At 39.9% G+C, this 16,382-nt stretch overlaps 1 protein-coding gene and 1 pseudogene across 14 annotated transcripts in view; one reads left to right on the forward strand and one right to left on the reverse strand.

Moving 5' to 3' along the window:
- LOC101058403 (myomegalin) overlaps positions 1-16,319 on the forward strand; it is a 42,054-nt gene extending 25,735 nt beyond the window's left edge. For all 14 annotated transcript variants that reach the window (XM_054670045.2, XM_054670044.2, XM_054670050.2 and 11 more), the window contains 4 exons: positions 4,323-4,517; positions 5,549-5,630; positions 12,730-12,824; positions 16,146-16,319. In XM_054670045.2, coding sequence (XP_054526020.1) covers positions 4,323-4,517; positions 5,549-5,630; positions 12,730-12,824; positions 16,146-16,319 — 546 coding nt within the window. The remainder of the gene's footprint in view (positions 1-4,322; positions 4,518-5,548; positions 5,631-12,729; positions 12,825-16,145) is intronic.
- Positions 8,277-10,210, reverse strand: LOC100610067 (insulin-like growth factor 2 mRNA-binding protein 2; annotated as a pseudogene).
- Positions 16,320-16,382: the final 63 nt, after the last annotated feature.

Here is a 16,382-nt window from a genome sequence, read left to right on the forward strand (position 1 = left end):
TCATTGAAAGGTAGAGTTCCACCACCCCAAGGGGATGTCACAGGAACACTAGGACTCAGGCACCCATGGCCTGAGGTTTGGTACACATTCAATGCAATCAGTAACTTCAGTTGGTTTTGACCAATCATTTGAATTGGTTGCAGATCCTTTCCTTTAATGAAGGAAAGCTCGATATGGGTACAAAGTTTCCATGTTCGGGACAGATTGGCCTTGTCCTTTAGGAAATTATATGAATTGGGATTTCTCTCAACCTAGTTGTTTTTACCATTATTAAAATTAAGCGACATTCACTTGGATTAAGTGGTGATGAAAAAAATGATGTGAGACTTTCTAGTGATTTTTGAACCCAAGCCTTGTATCACTGTTAGGCCTTCATGTGTGTACTTGAAAACAAAACATGTACAAATATTGCACTGGTTTGAAGATTTTAGTGGTGAAAGTGACCTAATCAGTAATCAGTAGAAACCAATCTTGGAAATATGTGGTTATGCTCTTTTAAAATAGCTGAAAAGAGGGCCCGGTGTGGTGGCTCATGCCTGTAATCCCAGCATTTTGGGCGGCCAAGGCGGGCAGATCACCTGAGGCCAGGAGTTTAAGACCAGCCTGGCCAACACCGCCAAACGCCATCTCTACTAAAAATACAAAAATTAGCTGGGGGTGGCGGTGCGCGCCTGTAATCCCAGCTACTCGGGAGGCTGAAGCATGAGAATCACTTGAACCTGGTAGGTGGGGGTAGAGGTTGCAGTGAGCCAAGATCCTGCTACTGCACTCCAGCCTGGACAACAGAGGGAGACTTTGTCTCAAAACAAATAAATAAATAACATAGCTGAAAAAATTATTGTGTGTTTACTCTCACTTTGTCCTTGTTTTGTTGTATGGTGTTTAAAGAAAAGGAGATTATTTATCCCCATACTAAATTTCCAAAACTGTTCTTTGCATTTACTGTTTTGTTAAATGATGGAGAGAAATGTTAATTGTCTTACTTTGATAAATTTGGCATAGGCCCTGTCATATGTTTTATGCTTTTGGTCATGGTTCTGTGATTAGAATGCTGGCAATTAGGTACATGCAGGGAGTATCCTAACCAATTTAATACAGTGGTTTGAAGTGCTGCAGGCAGTAACTACTGGACACCAAATCACAGTGTTTTCATTTGTGACATGTAAGAGAAATAGGACTTCCTGCAGTACCAACGTCCTATTAACTAATCCCTGTGCTTTTAGGTTATGGGGCTTTGACTCCTGGGTCTGAAAAAAGGCACCTACTCCTGCTAAATCTTGAACATTGATGCCAATCAGTCCCTTGTGTTCAGACCCTGGAGATCACAACCAAAATGAACTGCTTTCATGAGACACAAAAGCAGAAATTGAAACCATTCAATGCATCTAGGCCCAACAATCCCACATGCACCTCTCTTCTGCCTCATGCCCCCCTCTTCATCTAGACAGAAGAGATGGGCACATGAGATTTGTAAGGTCGGAGTTTGAGGAATAAGTTTAGTTCAGAGATTTTCTCTTCTTTAATATTCCCTTTCTTTCCTTTCTTTTCTTTCCTTTTCTTTTCTTCTTTCTTTCTTTTCTTTCTTTTTTTTTCTTTTTTTGTGTTTTTGGTAGAGACAGGGTTTCACTACATAGCAAAGATGTAAAAGCCAGCCAGGCTCACAATAGCATCAAGAAATATACACTACATAGAAAAGATGTGAAAGCCAGCCAGGCTCGGCTTCAAATCCCAGCACTTTGGAAGGCTGTGGCAGGAGAGTCGCTTGAGCTCAGATGCTTGAAACTAGCCTAGACAACATAGTGAGAACTCATGTCTACTGAAAACCAGAAAAATTATCCAGGTGTGGTGGTGTGAGTCTGTAGTCCCAGGAACTCAGTGGATGAGGCCCTAGGATGTCATAGGCCTGAGAATTCCATGCTGCAGTGAGCTGTGATCGTGCCACTGTACTCCAGCCTGGGTGAAAGAATGAGATCCTGTCTAGAAACAAAAGAAAAAAAAATGTGAAAGCCTGTATATTGAAGACTACCAAGTATTGCTGAGAGCAGTTAAAGACCTTTGGGATAGAGAGTGTTCCTTCTTGCATTTCAAGATTGCTTTTGTTTTGGGGGGACACTTGCTATTTTTTAGGAATATGAAGTTCTTAGCCATTCCTGTAAAAAAGACCGCGTTTTGATAGGATTGTATTGAATCTGTGAATTGCTTTGAGTTGTATTTTTATCTTAACCATGTTACAGCTTCCAACCCATGAACACAAGATGTCTTTCCATTTATTTAGGTCTTTCTTAATCTCCATGAGCAATGTTCTGTAGTTGTCTGTGTACAAGTACTGCACCTTCTTGAACAAATTTATTCCCAGGCATATTATTCTTACCGGTGCTATTATAAATGAAATCATTGTGTCAATTTTCTTCTCAGATTGTTCATTGCTAACACAACTGATTATTTGCTGAAAGTTTGCTGAATTAGCTTACTAACTCTAGTGGTGTGTGTGTGTGTGTGTGTGTGTGTCTGGTGTCTGTGTGCATATATGTGTGTTTGCATTTGTATTATTTGGGATTTTCTATATATAGGATCACGCCATCTGCAAATGGAGATAATTTTGTTTTCTTTTCAAAAATATTTTTTCTCATGTTTATTTTTGAAAGCTAATCTGGCTAGGTGTAGAATTGTAGGTAACAGTTTTTCTTTTTTTAAGTACTTTAAAACTATTGCAGACTTCTTGTTTGTAAAGTTTCCTATGAGAAATCTTATGCCATCCTTATATTTAGTCCTCCGTATGTAACATGTTCTTTCCCCTTTTATTCCTTTTAGGATTTCCTCCTTATCACTGGTTTTGATGGATTTGATTAAGATGTTCCTTGGTGAAGTTTTCTTCATGTTTCTTGTTTTTAGGATAATCATATTTCTGTAATATTTGAAGTTTATGGTTTCCGTGAAGCTCCTTAATCTTTCATCCAGTATGTTTTAAATATTTTTGTCTCTCTTCTCCACCACACACCCTTCAGGGATTCCATTTAGGCCTATACTAGGGTGTTTAAAGTTTTTATGCTGATAGTCCTTTTAAGTTTTCCAGTCATTTGTTACTGTGTGTTTCGTTTCTGTTAGTTTCAACTTCTATTCCTTCTAGCTCAATAATCTTCTCTTCTGCAATGTTTAATCCAGTGCCTTCTTCCATTTCAGACTGTAAATCATAGTTTTTATCTACAGAATCTGATATTTAAAAAATCTTCAACCTCTCCATTTAATTAAAATACAATTATAACTGCTCTAATGTCCTTTTCTGCTATTTCCAACATGTGTGTCAATTTCAAGTAGATTATTAGATTCTTCATTATGTGTCATGTTTTCCTGCTTCTTTGGCTGCTTGATATTCTTTTATTTTATTTTATTTTTGGGATGGAGTTTCACTCTTGTTGCCCAGGCTGGAGTGCAATGGTGTGATCTCAGCTCACTGCAACCTCCGCCTCCCAGGTACAAGTGATTCTCCAGGTACAAGTGATTCTGTGCCTGGGCAAGTAATTGACTTTCACTGGGATTTTTTTTTTTTTTTCCACATCTAGAAACTTAAGTTGGCAATTAACTTTCTCAAAGAAGTTATGTGAGAATTAATGAGACCTAAAAATTGCATCTTTAATATGATAGCTAACCTTTATTAGTTATAGTGTTCATGCTGGGTCAGGTACTGTTTTAAAATCTTAATGGATATTAACTCATTGAATCCTCACAAGTCAATGAGGCACATTCTATTATCCCTGTTTTATAGAGGAGGAAACAGATTTCTGAAGCTAAGTAACTTGTCCAAGCTAACATAGCTAATAAGTAGCAGATCCAGTATCAACCTAGGCAGTATGGCTCCATTCCACCACCATGTGCCGTCAGTTAGTACAGAAATAGAAACCATCGCTATGATAGCAAATATAGTGTTTAGTATTCCTTTCAGCTTATCGTTCTATGCTTCCCCCTGTTAAGTTACACTGGGGAGAAAACAAATAAATGAATTGAGTGTCCATTTATCCTCATCTAACATTAATTGTTACATGCCCTGAACAAATAGGAAAAAGACTTATTTCAGAAAACAATATGTATGTAAGTGGCCACCAGAGATAGTTTTCTGTATTGTTTGTATTCATTCCTGGGACATGTATTTAGAGATTTCTGTGTTCCAGGCCTGTGCTAGATCTGGTAAAACAAAAATGAGTAAAACGTGATACTTATTCTCAAGAATCTCACACCTCCTTCTTCTATGATAGATTCTTATAAGCCCTTTGATATTTAGTAGAGGCAGTTCTTTCCAGAAACTTACAGTGTCCCTTCTGCATTAGGATCTTAGTGCAACATTGCTCTGCAAACTTGAACCAGGGCAGAGTGAGATAGCAGAGGAGCTGTGCCAGCGTCTACAGCGAAAGGAAAGGATGCTGCAGGACCTTCTAAGTGATCGAAACAAACAAGTGGTGGAACATGAAATGGAGATTCAAGGCCTGCTTCGGTCTATGAGCACCAGGGAGCAGGAAAGCCAAGTAAGGATTAATGCACAGATCAGAAAAGTATCATGTAGTGCATTTATAGTCTGCAAATAGGAAGCATTTGCAGATATAGATGTGTGTATATTTATATATTTTACAGTCAACTCTGTTAGTTTCTTTCCTTCTATTTATTACCTAGACCACAGTTTTATTTATTTATTTATTTACTTATTTAGAGGTGGGGGGTCTCGCTGTGTTGCGCAGGCTGGTCTCAAACTCCTGGGCTCAAGCAATCATCCTGCCTTGGCTTCCCAAAGTGCTGGGATTATAGGTGTGAGCCGCTGCACCTGGCCTTAGACCACAGTTTTACATTAATCATCAAAGTATGAAACATTTCTTGAAAACCTTGCATTTGGAAGGGTGCCTAAACAATACATGTATCCATTAACTTCATTACATACATTTTCTTTTCCTTAATAATATGATCATTTTGAGAGAAAGGAGTAGGGGTTGTGAGTGTTTTGATTTTGAATCTAAATTATTAATACTTGAGTGAGATTTTGCATTTCCAGTCAAGGTATGGGAAAATTTACACTCAGCATGTTTACTTTTAGTTTTTGTAAAATCTGAGTTGTCTTAAGAAGAAAAAAAAAATTGCATTTTTCAGAGGTCATGGTGAGAATAAACAATCTCATAATAATATGGGGTATATTAATTTCACAATATTTAAGAAGTAAAAATTTTTTTTTTTTGAGAAGAGAGAAGATGGTGTAAGCCTTAATGGAAAGAAATTCAGAATTACAGGCCCTGCACCAATATTTAGGAGGGAGAGACTCCCTGATGTCCCAAGCACCCATCTCTAATCAACAAGCTGAAGTTACCTCCATTGGCTTCCCCTCTTGGAGAACAGACTGATCAAATAAGAACTATAGACTTAGATAATTCATACTGATTCCATTTCCTTTTTACATTCGAGGTGTAAGTTTGATAATTTTAATACCAAATTCTGAGAATATTCTCAGTACTATCATTGTGGACATAGTTCCTGCATCTTCCTAAGTCCCCCAACTTTTCCAATTTTTTAGGGTTCAATGCAGATACCTTCCAGAGATGATAGCACTTCATCGACTGCCAAAGAGGATGCCAGCATACCCAGATCCACATTAGGTAAGTATCAAATTTCATTTCATTAAGGGACTTTGTTTTACTCTTGTTTTTCCTTCTAGTAATCTCCGTATCTATAGGTTTGCCCAAGACTCTTTTCTCTTCCTACCTTAATGGAACAATTAAGTTTGGAATTCCGCTGAAAGGCTGAAGAACTGTCCTCACCTTATGTTGAGTTGAGGTCATTGCTCTGGGTTCACAGTTTGGCCCAGAGAAACTCTATCCTTATTCTCCTTTTCAGATAGCTTTGCAGGGATTCAGAAATGCAGGAGGTAGTTGTTCCAATCCTGCACAGCAGGGCCATGAGCTGACACCTTTTTCCGGGTATCTTTCAAGTCTGGGGCCACTCACTGTAACTTGACATCACCTACATTAAACCGTTAGGAAGGGTAGGCAACGTACATTGAGTTATTTGCCAAGCCTAGCCCCATTCAGGGAACGGTTTAGAAAAGTCTTACAAGTAGTCATTCTCTAGTAGGAAAGCTTTACACTAATCAAAGAGTAAAAGCATGTTGAATTTGTTTTATTTATTCTTTATTTGCCTTTTTAAAAAAGTATACTTTTCCCTAAAGTTTTTTATTTTGGAAATTTCAAACCTACAGGAAAGTGGCAAAAATAGTATAGTGAATACTCCTAGACATTTTTATTCAGACTTACCAGTTATTAACATTCTGCCACATTTGCCTTTTTTCTTTCTATTACACACACATATGTAGTTGTAATGTATTTTCTGAACCATTGGAGAATTTCTTACAGAAATCATGACATTTTATTCCTGAATACTTGAGTAAGTATTGCCTAAGAAGAAGGGCATTCTCCTACATAGCTACAATATAATTATCACACTCAGAAAACTTAATCTTGATGTAGGCTTAATATCTAACATACAGTCCACATTCAGAGTTCCTGTTGTCCCCATAATGTTCTGTATAGCTACTTTGGTTTCCCCCAACCCAGGGGTTATGCATTGTGCTTAGTTGTCATGTCTCTTAGTCTCTAATCTGGAACAATTGTCTAGCTTTTTTTTTTCTTTAGTGAGATTGGCATTTTTTTTTCTCTCGTTAGCTGGATATATTTGTTTTCTTTTCTTTTCTTTGTTTGTCACAGAACACTGTTTGCAGTAGAGGAAACTGGCATTGCAGTCTGGTGGTATAATGGCTTATTCACCTAAAACATTACATGTTCATCCTTTAGCACAAAAAGTCCTAATGGCGCATACCCTATTAAAATTCAGGACATCTCCAATATTATCTCTGTCTGTTTTTCTTTGTCATCTTTTTTTTTTTAAATAAACATTTTCAAGGTTTGTCCAAAAGAAGGCCGTATAGGTTCTTGGCTAGCAGAAGACAATTCAGAACAGCTGTTGCACACTCGGACTGTCACCTTCTCCAGGCTGGCAGTTGATATCTTACATTTTTTCCAACTCATTTTTATTAAAAAAATTTTTTAAATGTTCCAACTATCAGTTTTACAAAATCTCTAAGAGAAACACAAGAGCAAGGTGCTGAGGTAAAAAACACCTGAGGTAGCTTTTTCTGTGTGTTTTTCTCATTAAAAATATCTGTAAATTTAATGCCCTGGACCAGCAACCTTGGTAAATTTCTACTTTCCTCCACATTTTTTCTTAAAGAAAGAAATCATTTTGCTGAATATTGATGGCTTATACATCAAAATGCAAAAAGACAAAATACATTCTTTCATTGTGGAATTTTTTCTTTGTTTGGTTGATTGGTTGGTTTGATGGGTTCCTGTTTTCCTCTTCCACAACACTAGGACATGTACCATTGACTCTTGTTCTTTTGAGTAACCAAGTGTAAGTTGAGGCTGGTTTGTGTATTTCACTTTTGTTCCTTTTGTGTGATGTGATACTCAGAGCACTGCTTTGCCTGGGAGGGGGTGGGCTGCGTAGATACGGGATTGAGGTGGAGGGATGAGGGAATTCAAAAGAATGGAGATGGAGAAGAAGAGGAGGGGAGGGAGGGGAGAGATAAACAGAGAGAGACGGAGAATTATATAGCAGTATGCAAAAATCCAGTTTAAAACCTGTGAAGCAAAGAGAAATGGGTGTATGAACTAGACAGGCATGAGGAGTGACAGAGTTTCCTCTTCAAGGAGATGGTATCCCTTCTGTTGACATACACAGGTGATCCAGAATTGCTGTGAGTGTCCTTCCCAGGAGATTTCCCTCTGGGTGAATTTTGTGTGGGTGGCCTCAAAGCTCCTCTCTATACCGTGAGACCTCCCAAAGAAAGACTTTAAAGTCTAGAAAAGCCTGCTTTCTCTTTAAAAAGAAAAAAAAATTAATGATTGATTAAAGATTGAAGTCAGTTGAGTTATTTGATATATTATTTCTAAAATATGTTACTGCTGCAGGCACCCTGTGTAACCCACAGGCCACATATCTTAACATCTTCTCCTTCTAATATGTACACACATGTACAGAGATGATTTACCACAAAAGAAGGGTGTGCATTTTGCTTGGCTTTGAACACATTCACCAATGTTAGTTCAACTAAAAGGGATAGCGTTGTGGGAGTTAAGGAGAGATCTGCATGGATGGTGAAGTGGATGGCTGAAGCCTGCAGAAGACCTGGGGGGCGGGAGGCGGGTCCGGTGGTTCTGGCAAAGCTGGCTGACCTTCCCCACCCCTCCTTGGCCCCTGGAATTCTCAGGGCCTCTTCAGAGTCTGTGGCAGCCTCCACAAACTTCTCATTCCTCAGATGGTCTTTGGTTTGCTCCCGATCTGGCTGGCTGTGTTTGGTCTCATTCTGTCAGGTGTTGGAAGGGCTCCATTCATCCGTTGTTTTGCTGGTGCCTGTGGGAGCCTCACTTGCTGTGCTGTGAGGCGACTCCCTGAGGGTATTTCTGCTCTTGCTGCTTCACCTGTTGTACAGTTTCCCTGATCTTGTGCTGTGCAGTCGGGCTAGCAAAGAAGTGTCCAATAATTCTGACGATCATTTCCTCATTTTCATCTGGCGTTTGGTCACGAGGCACGATGACTTCTGCACTGGTTAAGTTCTGCAGTTCATTCACGGTCTTGCCACCTTTGCCAATCACCCTGCCAGTTGTGGAAGAGGGCACTCTGATACGGGCTTCCAGCTTCACTTCTTCTTTGGGGTTAAAGAAGTTTTCTTCTTTCAGTTTCCCAAAGATCTGTCCCTGGGCCTTGAACTGGGCTTCCGGTGGCCGGGTGATGATGACCATCCTTTCGTTGACGTCTGGGCCTTCCTCAGGGGCGATCTTGATGGAGGCTGCGGCGAATCTCACCAGCTGTTTGATGTGTGCCCCCTTCTTCCTGATAATGGTGCCCACAGCCTGGGTTGGGATGAAGAGATTCACAATCTCCTGCTCTGGATGAGTGATGATGCGGGAACAGGCCAAACCGGTGATTGGGGTACAGGCTGGAGAAGTATCCGGAGTGCGTATTAACAGCCAACATATCATTTTCAAAGGTCTTATGCAGCTTCTTCATAATCTCTATCTTAGCACTGGCACAGGCCTCAACTGTGCCCTTCACAGTGATGGTTCTTTCCTGGTTGTATATGCTCAAATCCTGCAAAGATGAGATTGCTAGCTTGGTCCCTGTTTCATGTTCAATTTTCTTCAAATTTCTGCCTTCTTTTCCAGTCAGTCTTTCAACCAAGCCATTGTGGGCCAAGATTTTCAGAGGAATCTCTTTGGCTAGTTTGGTCTCATATGCCTCTTTCTGCATGATTTCAAGAATCATGCGGCATGCTTCAGAAATTCCACCTGGGGTGGCATGGATGGTGACAGGCTTCTCTGCAGCTCCAGAGTTCTCTTTTCTATGGATGTCTACCCGGGACTGGGTCTGCTTAGTGATATTCTTTATGGTCAAGCCCTCCTTTCTGATGATGGCACCAACAAACTGGGTGGGGACCAGGATCTGCAGCAGGAAATCAATCTGTCTGGCCTGAGAAACGTCCCCAGGGGCGTGGCCTTGCTCCCTGGGAAGAGTGGTCCCCACGCTGGGCTCGCTGAGGGGGCGAAGGGGAGCTCAGCTCTTCATCCGGGATGTAGGAAATCTTAAAGGGCTAGTTCTCAAACTGATGCCCGCTTAGCTTCTGCATGGCTATTTTCTTCTCTTGTTGCATACGTGACGTTGACAACAGCAGTTTCTGTGTCTGTGTTGACTTGTTCCACATTCTTCACTGCTCCATTTTGAGCCAAAAGTCCATCCAACACCTCCCACTGGAGGTGAGGAGGGATGTTTCGAATCTGAATTTTCCTGCTCCTTAGCTTTTTAGAGACTGAGTAATCAACTTCCATGATTTTCCCATACAATTCCACTTGACCGGGGAGAGTCTCGATGGCGCGCATGGCCCAGTTCTGGTCAGGATAGTCCACGAAGGCATAGCCGGGCTTGAGCAGGACCTGTCCTGCGGGGGGCAGCTTCCTGTCCCCAAAGAGCTGCCAGAGGTCGTCGGCGGTGACGGCAGGGCTAAGGTTCCCAATGTAAAGCTTGTTCATCATCCATCTCTTCCCCGAGAGCCCGCGGCTCCCCCGGCCTGGTACCTGGCGCTCCTCGCCTCCTCCTCTGCCCTCCTCTGCTCCGCTGCCCTCGTCTCTCCTCCTCCTCCTCCGCCAGCCCTTCCCACCCTCCGCCCTCCCGCTACCCACCCGCATTCTCAGCCTGGCTTCCCCCACCGCAGTTGCCCGGCCCTGCCTGGGAGCAGAAACCAAGATTGGCATTTTTGAAGAATCCAGGCCAGATAATATTCCTCAATTTAGCTGTGATTGTTTCCTCATGGTTAGATTAGAGTTAAACATTTTTGGCAGGAATACCATATGGATGACATCTATCTTTCCTCCCTTTCTTCCTTCCTTCCTTCCTTCCTTCCTTCCGTCCATCCTGCCTGGCTGCCTGCCTGCCTCCCAGTTTCAAGCGATCGGGACCCGCCTCAGCCTCCCAAGTAGCTGGAGCTACAGGCATGCACTACCATGCCTGGCTAGTTTTTTTGTATTTTTTTCTTAGAGACAGGGTTTTGCCATGTTGGCCAGGCTGGTCTAGAACTCCTAGCCACAAGTGATCCACCTACCTCGGCCTTCTAAAGTGCTAGGATTACAAGCGTGAGCCACCGCCCATGGCCTGGATGACATCTTTTTTAGTGCATCACATCAGTGCGTGATAATCAGTTTGTATCATCCCTGGTGATATTAAATTTAATCATTTGGTTAAGGTTGTCGCTGCCAAATCTCTCCAAAAAAGGTTTATTTCCCCCTTAGTATATAAGTGATCTGCTGGCTGAATGTAAACTACGTTGGTAGTTTAAAAATAGTGATTTTCAGGGTTGGGCACGGTGGCTCATGCCTATATCCCAGTACTTTGGGAGGCTGAGGCAGGCAGATCACTTGAGCTCAGGAGTTTGAGACCAGCCTGGCCAACATGGTGAAACCCTGTCTTTACTAAAAAATACAAAAATTAGTCAGGCTTGGTGGTGCATGCCTATAATCCCAGCTACTCAGGAGACTGAGGCAGGAGAATCGCTTGAACCTGGAAAGCGGAGAGATTGCCCCACTGCACTACAGCCTGGAGGACAGAGCAAGACTCAGTCTCAAAAAAAAAAAAAAATTACGATTTTGTTTGTAAAATTTCTTCTTTGTTTATTTGTGGGTGTTATTTATAAAGAAGAGCTGTCCTTTCCTTATCTCTATACCCCATTTGTTTTTATCAATGTGGAGTTTTAAAGATCATTATATTATTGATTTTGGTCATTATTTCCTTTAATGCTCAAATTAAGCCACATTTGGTCAGTGGGAGCCTCATCAAGCTGTTTCTCTGACCCTTTGCCATATGCCCATCAGTTTTTTTTTTTTTTTTTTTTTAGCATAGTTTGATAGTTTCTGGCACAATAAGATGTTCTGTGATTACCTTTTACTTTACCTGCCTCAGTCCCAGAATCAGCCATTATCCTGAAGAGCTCCCTGGTTCCTTTTGGTGGGTAATGGCATTCAGAAACTATGATCTGGACACAAGATGTGTCCATTGCTACATGAATGCCTTTTGCTTCTAGGCCCTTTTAAGAGAACAGAGCTAGCAATGAAAATTTTTAAGTATGTATGTGTGTATTTGTATACATAATGAAGATTTGAAGATTTGATACTGACTTCTGTAATTCCAGTTTTAACAATATAGGTTCTTTTTCCCCTCATTTCATATTTATATCTCCTTGAGAGCCCTAGTTACTTATAGCATCAATATGTTTCAAAATGTTTACACATTTGCAGAATACTATAATATGCAAAAGTAGTTTCAGAATTGCTACATAAATACCACCATCAACAATAAATGTATTAAGTAATGTTTAAGATTTTTTTGTAATTCTTTTTATCCTTAGGATATTTTGCACTGACAGTGTTCATTTAGAGTAGTGAGTTCAAAAATTATTTGGATTAATTTTTTTATTATCTTCTGGGTAGTTTTATTATCTATTTGCTATATAGATTTATTTATATTAGTATTCAATTTTAGATGTTTTCTCTCCCATTTATTGTCAAGCTGACTTACACATTAAAAATTAAACATTTACACAGTTCAAAACTCCAGTATATAAAACAATATACTCAGATGTCCCATATTTCCCTATCCCTTCTCTCCTGTTTCAACTCGTCTCCTTCAGGTAATCAGTTTCATTTCTGGGTTATTCTTCCTGTATATCTTTTTGCAAAAATAAGCAAATGAATCATTTGTGTATATGTGATGTATATCTGTACATTATTTCCCCTCTTTCCTAATATAAAACCTACTACCTTAGATGTATTCTTAAGCATATAGCTTATTTTACTTAACATATTCTTCAGATCTCAAAATCACTCCATAAAAGTTCATAAAGATCATCCTTATTCATTTTTTACATCAGTATATAGTGCCATCTGTGAATATACTATAGTTTATTCAATCTTTATCACATCTAGGATGATTGCAGTATTTTGCTATGATAAATAATGCTACAAAGAACAATCTGTGTGTATGTTTTCTTTTTTCTTATTATTGGAATGTGTCCTCTGTAAATTACTCAAAGGAGGCAGCAGATACCACATTATGTTAATAGCAATTAAAACTAGTGCTATATTTTCATTTTAGGAGAGTTGGACACAGTTAAAGGGCTGGTGGAAAAAGAACTGAGTACTGCCAAAGAGGAACTTGAACTCATGGCTAAAAAAGAAAGAGAAAGTCAGGTGAGTTTTCTAGTCAAGTTTTAATTTCTAAATCCCTATTATTTTTTCTTTCAAAATAGTTTATATTTAAAAGCATATAATTCTCCAAGTATAATATCTGAGTCCAAATGCCAGGTATGACTTTTTTCTTTTTGGAGATAAGTTATTTTATATATACATTATCTCAAAAAGATGCTCCTGTTTTTAGATTGGGACCATTAAAACTTATTAAGTGCTGGAAAAACGTAACCCTCTCTCCCCATTGCTAACTGGAATAAAATAATTGTAAAGGCCGGGTGCAGTGGCTCATGCCTGTAATCCCAGCACTTTGGGAGGCCGAGGTGGGCAGATCACTTGAGGTCAGGGGTTCAAGACCAGCCTGGCCAATATGACGAAACCCCGTCTCTACTAAAAATACAAAAATTAGCCGGGTGTAGTGGCGGATACCTGTAATCCCAGCTACTTGGGAGCCTCAGGCAGGAGAATCGCTTGAACCTGGGAGGTGGAAGTTGCAGTGAGCTGAGATCGTGCCATCACACTCCAGCCTGGGCAACAAGAGCAAAACTCCGCCTCCAAGATAATAATAATAATAATAATTGTAAAGCACTAGTGAAAAAAGGAAGTGTTGTGTGATTGCTGCTTAGAGTTATGACATTAGACCCATGAAATTAGTTTTAGAAACATTAAACAAGAGAAATTTGAGTATAATTAATGTTTATCGAGTATTCATGTGCAATGTACTGTGCTAGGTATTTAAATTAGCACTAATGCTCACAACTCTACACAAAGTAAGTGGTGTCGGCCCAATTATTATAGACGAAGAAGCTGAAACACTGATTTCTCTTTTAAAATGGGAGTGGAGAATAGTCATGTAACCAATAAATGCCAGAGCTGTGATTCAAACTCAAGCCTTTTGTGACTTCACATACTTCCTAAGAAGATTCATTTCCTAGAGCACATTTTTCCCACCTTATGCTTTAACTCTCTCTAGCATAGAGTTCTCTTCAATTTTTTTAGAAGAGACCTTTAAACCTTAGAGATTCCCTTCCCCCTGCCTTTCCTCCACAGCTAGTTGCATATTCAACTATGATGCTGAAGAAATACTAGGACCACAGCGCAGAGTTAGAATGAAACTAAAAGCTTTTGTTTGTTACTATGTTGGCATCTCTTTTAGAAGATCAGTCAGTGTCATGGCTTCTTAAATTCAGTTTAGCAAGCTAGTCCAAATAGCTCTTAGTTTTTTTCTACCTTTTGCCATAGCTAGATATATAATATAAAACCTGTGTTTGTATTTGTGACGGAATTACCGTATTTTATCTTTTGATTTCATTACCATATTTCTGCTTACAGACTCATGTTTTATGACTCAATTAGTTTTCAGGATATGAGAATGTGTGGCATTTAAGAAATACCAGTTTTAAAAATCCCCTAGTCTTCTTTCCTTTTTGTGGTTCTACCTTAGCCGTTATCTGAGTATTCATATCAGATATTTTAGTTTCCACATCCTCTTCCTGTTTTTGTCGCATTTATCAAATCCAGAGTAATGTTACTTTTTGATTCTGTCCTGTTTTCAGGATCATGAAATTGTAATGCCTATGAATAGATATTTTGAGTGAGTGATATTTAGCTATTGCTAAATTCCTTTAAAGGGTTTATTTAAAATCACTGGTCCTTACCATAAAGATTGTATGGATATGTGGTATCTACAGGAAAGACATTATAACCTAGTGGCTCTGAGTCAGCTTCCCTGAGTTCACGTTCTGGGTTTACCACTTACTAGCCAGCCCTGTGATTTTTGAACAAGTTCCTTAATTTCTCTGAGACTCAATCACCTTGTCTGTAAATTGAAGAGTAGAAGAAGTCACCTTGTATATAAATCAAAGAGTAGTTATCTCATAGGATTGTTGTGAGGATTCACTCATTCATTCATTAGCTATATGGGGACCTTCTCTAAGCTTGGGCTAGTGCTGGGGATGAGGTAGTGAATGAAATCAGTAAGGTCTCTGGCTCTATGTAGTTAATTTCTCCTGGGGAGATACAGACAATAAATAAATAAACATTATAATTATAGAGTATAGTAAGTGATATGAGGGAAATGGTAGAAAGCAACATGGATGGAGACCATCTTAAATAGGGTGGCCAAAGAAAGCTTCTCTGAGCAGATGGCACTTAAGCTGGGACCTAAGGATGAAAAGGAGGCAGCCCTGGGAAAGATATTTCAGACAAAGGGAGTAGTAGTTGTAAAGGCCGAGTCAAGAGAAAGTCTGGTGTTCCTGGAACAGAAAAAGTCTAGTGTGCCTACAGAGTCATGAGTGAGCAGTAAAATGGCAGATATTAAAGTAGGAAAAGTAGGCAGGAGCCAGATCACTAGGTTTGTTAAAAGGATTAAATATACACAAAGCATTTATTAGAGCACCCGGGGCATAGTAAGCGTTAGCAGCTATGGTTATTATGAAGTTGTTTTTTTTTTTTTTTTTTTTTGAGACGGAGTCTCGCTCTGTTGCCAGGCTGGAGTGCGGTGGCGTGATCTTGGCTCACTGCAACCTCCGCCTCCCGGGTTCAAGCGATTCTTCTGCCTCAGCCTCCTGAGTAGCTGGGATTACAGACACACACCAACACACTTGGCTAATTTTTGTATTTTTAGTAGAGATGGGTTTCACCATGTTGGTCGGGCTTGTCTCGAACTCCTGACCTTGTGATCCGCCCACCTCAGTCTCCCAAAGTGCTGGGATTACAGGCGTGAGCCACCGCACCCTGCCTATTATCATGATTTTTAATGAACTTTGTCGTAAGCAAGTACTTGTCATTTTCTGGTGAGAACACTGAAAGTTTAGGGCATGTAGTGCCAGCTTTTGGCAATATTTCTTCATAGGTGGTGGTGTGTTCTTCCATCAGGAGGCATGTAATGTTTGGTGATCTCTCATGATGTTAGCAGCTGTTGCTGTTTGATGCCTTATCCATTAATTCATTAAGAGTTGCAAAATGGAGATATCCTAATGCTATCATTTTTTTCATGTTAGGTGAAATACATAAAAACTTCATCTCTTCTTGCTTCTGCTAATGGTGACCATTCTTTTTCAGTATCATAATAAGCTTGTTAAATGAATTTGATGTGTTTTACAGTGCCAGCTAAAGTGGAAGACATCATTAAGAACGACTATGACATCTTCCCATAAAACATAGTTTGTTACCATACTGCACGGATTATTGATTTGATGCTGTAGAGCCCTATTCATGTTCTCGTTTTCTTTTCCATTACTGGCTGATAGTGATAGATATGCAAAAGCATTTGCCTCAGTGTTAAAATGTAAACATGGCAGACATTGTTTCCTCTTTTCACAGATGGAACTTTCTGCTCTACAGTCCATGATGGCTGTGCAGGAAGAAGAGCCGCAGGTGCAGGCTGCTGATATGGAGTCTCTGACCAGGAACATACAGATCAAAGAAGATCTCATAAAGGTCTTTCAAAACTTTTTAAAGACCATTGGAAATGTTCACAGCTCAGAATACCTGTAGGGCATCTTCAGACAATATTTGCACACATCGAATCCCTTGGCCAGTGATTATCCATATCCCACT

This window comes from Pan troglodytes, chromosome 1 (assembly GCF_028858775.2).
Source record: "Pan troglodytes isolate AG18354 chromosome 1, NHGRI_mPanTro3-v2.0_pri, whole genome shotgun sequence".
NCBI classification, from domain to species: Eukaryota; Metazoa; Chordata; class Mammalia; order Primates; family Hominidae; genus Pan; species Pan troglodytes.